A 3,335-nucleotide genomic window follows, 5' to 3' on the forward strand; every position below is an offset into this window, starting at 1 on the left:
TTATTTAAATAAAAAATGTTATAAAATAAATAAATTAATGTGGGTGTTTTATAAAAATGATGTGTAAAATAAATAAATTAATTAAGATTTTAGTATAAAAATAGATGTATAGTTAGTGGTTGCTCTAACATTAATATATTTAAATTATATCTTTATTAGATTTTGTATAATTAATTTAATTTAAGATTCTTTATTTGCCGCCACTGCTGGCAAGCAGCTCAGTACGTACATTGACTTGACTAGTCTCTCTCTTCTTCTTTTTTCTTTTTTTTTTTTTTTTTTTTTTTTGAGAAGAACATTGACTTGACTAATCTTAATCCAATCACTGTATTATGTTTATGTGCTCCATTGATCAATCAAGCACAAGCTTGTTTATAAAAGGAAAATCCGAAAAGTTATCTCGATAACGTTGCTTAGATATAACTCCACACCATGTTTATTCGATTTTTGGTTTGTTTCGTATTTGCTGTTGCTATTGCATCTGTAGATTGCAACTCGGAAGGTATGGAAATTTAGTTCATACAGTTTTCTTTTTAGTAATTTTGTTTTTTCAGATATCACGCAAATTGTGTGGATTCTCAAATTTTTGAAATGGGATGCTCTTTTCAACAGGGGATGCTCTTATTTCGTGGAAACTCAAATTGGTAGATCCTAACGGTGTCCTTCAGAGCTGGGATCCAACATTGGTCAATCCATGCACTTGGTATCACGTTACTTGCAACTACAATAATAGCGTTACAAGGGTGTAAGTATTCGTTAACATCTTCTGTTATTTTCACCAAGTAGTCCTACGAGATAAATACAAATCTACTGTCCTACTTTTATTACGCTCGGCCGCTTAGGCAATTTTTTTTAACTAAATTAGTTTAAAAGTTTAAAATTTGTAGGGACCTTGGCAATGCTGGACTTTCGGGACCTCTTGTTCCCCAGCTTGGAACCTTGGCTAATCTTCAATATTTGTAAGTTGATTTTCACTTCCAGTGTTTGATTATCAAGAAAATTTTTACTGGAGAATATTTCTCACAAGAAACAAGAAAAAAAAAGTAAATTTATACTTTTTTCTTGTAGTATTTTGTGTTTAAAGAATAGTTTATGGGAAAATGTTGTGAAATAAAGAATAAAACTTATTCATCAAAAATACTGATAATAAAGAGTAATAAGAGCAGAAAAAGTATTTCATAAAGGAAATGGTAAGCAGTGACATCAGGAGATAACATATTTGAATAGAAAAGTATGATTAAAATTAAACAGAGCCTTTATGTTTACTCCATTTAAAATCATCTTCTGAATCTGTTAAGTATAGAAGCACTGGTCTTTCATTATTCAGCTTTATTGCAAATAATAAAATTTCCTGAATTTTGATGCTAAAAATTTACCTATAATTCTATTAGACTGTCTCCAATTGATGCTTAAGTTGAACCATCTGTGTTAGAGCTATGACCAAATAAATTATGCCTGATGGTTTGTATATCACTACCTGACTAAACATCCTTGGAATAATCGTGTTAATTTACTGGTAGGGAGGTATTTGGCAATAATCTTACTGGCACCATTCCAATCGCGATTGCTAATCTAACGAAGCTTGTTAGCTTGGACCTCTATCAGAATCAATTTAGTGGGCCAATCCCTGAATCTCTTGGAAACTTGGTGTCCTTATCGTTTTTGTAAGTACCTATCCATTTTCCTTTGAAAAGTTTGAACTACTTTTAAAGTAAAAATTAAATGGGAAAAAAATAATTAGAGGAATATTGTCTTAAACTAAGATTTTATATTGTTTGCAGGAGATTGAACAGTAACAAGTTTAGTGGCATATTACCAGTAAAGGTCATTCAACTCGTTCGCTATGGGAATTTGAGGATTTTGTGAGTAGTTATTCCAAGTTCTTGTTAGCTTGAATATGATATTTTCTTTCCATCAAAAAAGAAAAAAAAAAAATTGGCATTTCCATTTTAATCATTTATATCTATTTTGAAATTTTAACTTTTATAAAAAGTTGACCATTTATTTGTGAGAAAAGCTGGCAATCAATTCATTTTATGTCATTGATAGCTACCCACGCATAAATATACACCATTCCCCCCCCCCCCCCCCCCCCCCCCAACCTAAAAAAAAAACACTCGACAAATATATCTCAGGATTTGTATTATTGAGATGCAACGATGGTGTTTGTTACAAGAACAAAATACAAAACATTCATACCTTAAATGCTTTGCTGAAATTGACGAGAGAGAGAGAGAGTACACAAATAAGCCCTTACCCCCTTCGTATAGAAACCAAAAGGAACAAACTACAAAGCCAAAGAATATAACTCTTTGGTAATAGGTTAGACTGAGCTCACTATTAGGCATACTCTATATAGGTTTGGTTTGGTCTAATATTTCTAACAATAATTTTACTCGAGGCAAATGAATTTTCATATGAGAATTTTCTTTCTATCAACAAATATATCATAGATACTTGGATATTATTTTACTTGCGGCAAATGAATTTTCATATGAGAACTCTCTTTCTTTTCTCTATTTTTTGGATGAATATTATATTAAATTTTTTATTAACTGTGTGCCTTCGTCCTGGTTTGTCTTATAGTAATTGGAATACTATGTTTTTATCAGGAATGTATCAGATAACCAGCTAGCAGGGACTGTCCACCGTAAAACCACATCTGGTACACATACAATTTTCTATTAGCTTATCACATTTTTTTTAATTCAAATTTTAATCCTATATCAAATTTATTAATCTACAACTATCACATTTTCTTTCATGGCTTGTAGGGTTTGCAGTTACTAAAATAATACAAGATCCAAGGGTTCAGAAGTAAATGAAGATTTGGATTACAATACCTTCATGCTACCATGTGGCTTTCAAATAAAATTGGGATTTCTGAAGCCCAATAAATCATGGCAATAAACCTCTATACATATCTGTTTTGCATCTATGATTCTATATATACTTCTTTTTTATCTTCAGGGGCCCTGATTGGTTAATGTAGGAAGTTCATATCTTTTGCATGGCTCACTTTTCCTATTAACTTAAAATGAGTGTACTATTGGCTATGCCCAAAAATTATGGACTGGATGTTGGTTAATCGGAAGAGCCTTACAATAATTGAAGGGCGAAATCATGGCAAAAACCTTTGATTTCCATATCTGATCCACATAATGGTGTGATTCCATTGTTTATGAATGTCCATGGATTTTGGAAATACATTTTATCAAAGTGAATACAAGGGCCCCAGACAACTAGCAAACTAGCAAAGTTACTTTGGGTGGAGCTTTGAAAACAAATTGAATCTCACTGTGGAGAGAAAAGTATTGGGAAATTACTGGCCTTTA

The 3,335-nt window shown here is 31.7% G+C and overlaps 1 protein-coding gene across 1 annotated transcript; it reads left to right on the forward strand.

Annotated features, from left to right (window-relative positions):
- The first annotated feature begins 335 nt into the window (after positions 1–335).
- LOC126718095 (leucine-rich repeat protein 1-like) lies at positions 336–3,133 on the forward strand. The gene is made up of 7 exons (XM_050420170.1): positions 336–502; positions 613–745; positions 888–959; positions 1,521–1,664; positions 1,782–1,862; positions 2,613–2,665; positions 2,775–3,133. Exons 1-7 carry the CDS (start codon positions 433–435, stop codon positions 2,819–2,821), a joined length of 600 nt encoding a protein of 199 aa, XP_050276127.1. The 5' UTR covers positions 336–432; the 3' UTR covers positions 2,822–3,133.
- Positions 3,134–3,335: the final 202 nt, after the last annotated feature.

Source organism: Quercus robur, chromosome 3 (genome assembly GCF_932294415.1).
Source record: "Quercus robur chromosome 3, dhQueRobu3.1, whole genome shotgun sequence".
Lineage (NCBI taxonomy): Eukaryota > Viridiplantae > Streptophyta > Magnoliopsida > Fagales > Fagaceae > Quercus > Quercus robur.

What these genes read in the sequence shown, in the direction of transcription:
- LOC126718095 (XM_050420170.1), top strand. Translation starts at nt 433, where the DNA reads ATGTTTATTCGATTTTTGGTTTGTTTCGTATTTGCTGTTGCTATTGCA. An exon ending in AATAATAGCGTTACAAGGGT is followed by an intron (nt 746 to 887) that starts GTAAGTATTCGT and finishes TAAAATTTGTAG; the next exon opens with GGACCTTGGCAATGCTGGAC. An exon ending in CCACCGTAAAACCACATCTG is followed by an intron (nt 2,666 to 2,774) that starts GTACACATACAA and finishes CATGGCTTGTAG; the next exon opens with GGTTTGCAGTTACTAAAATA.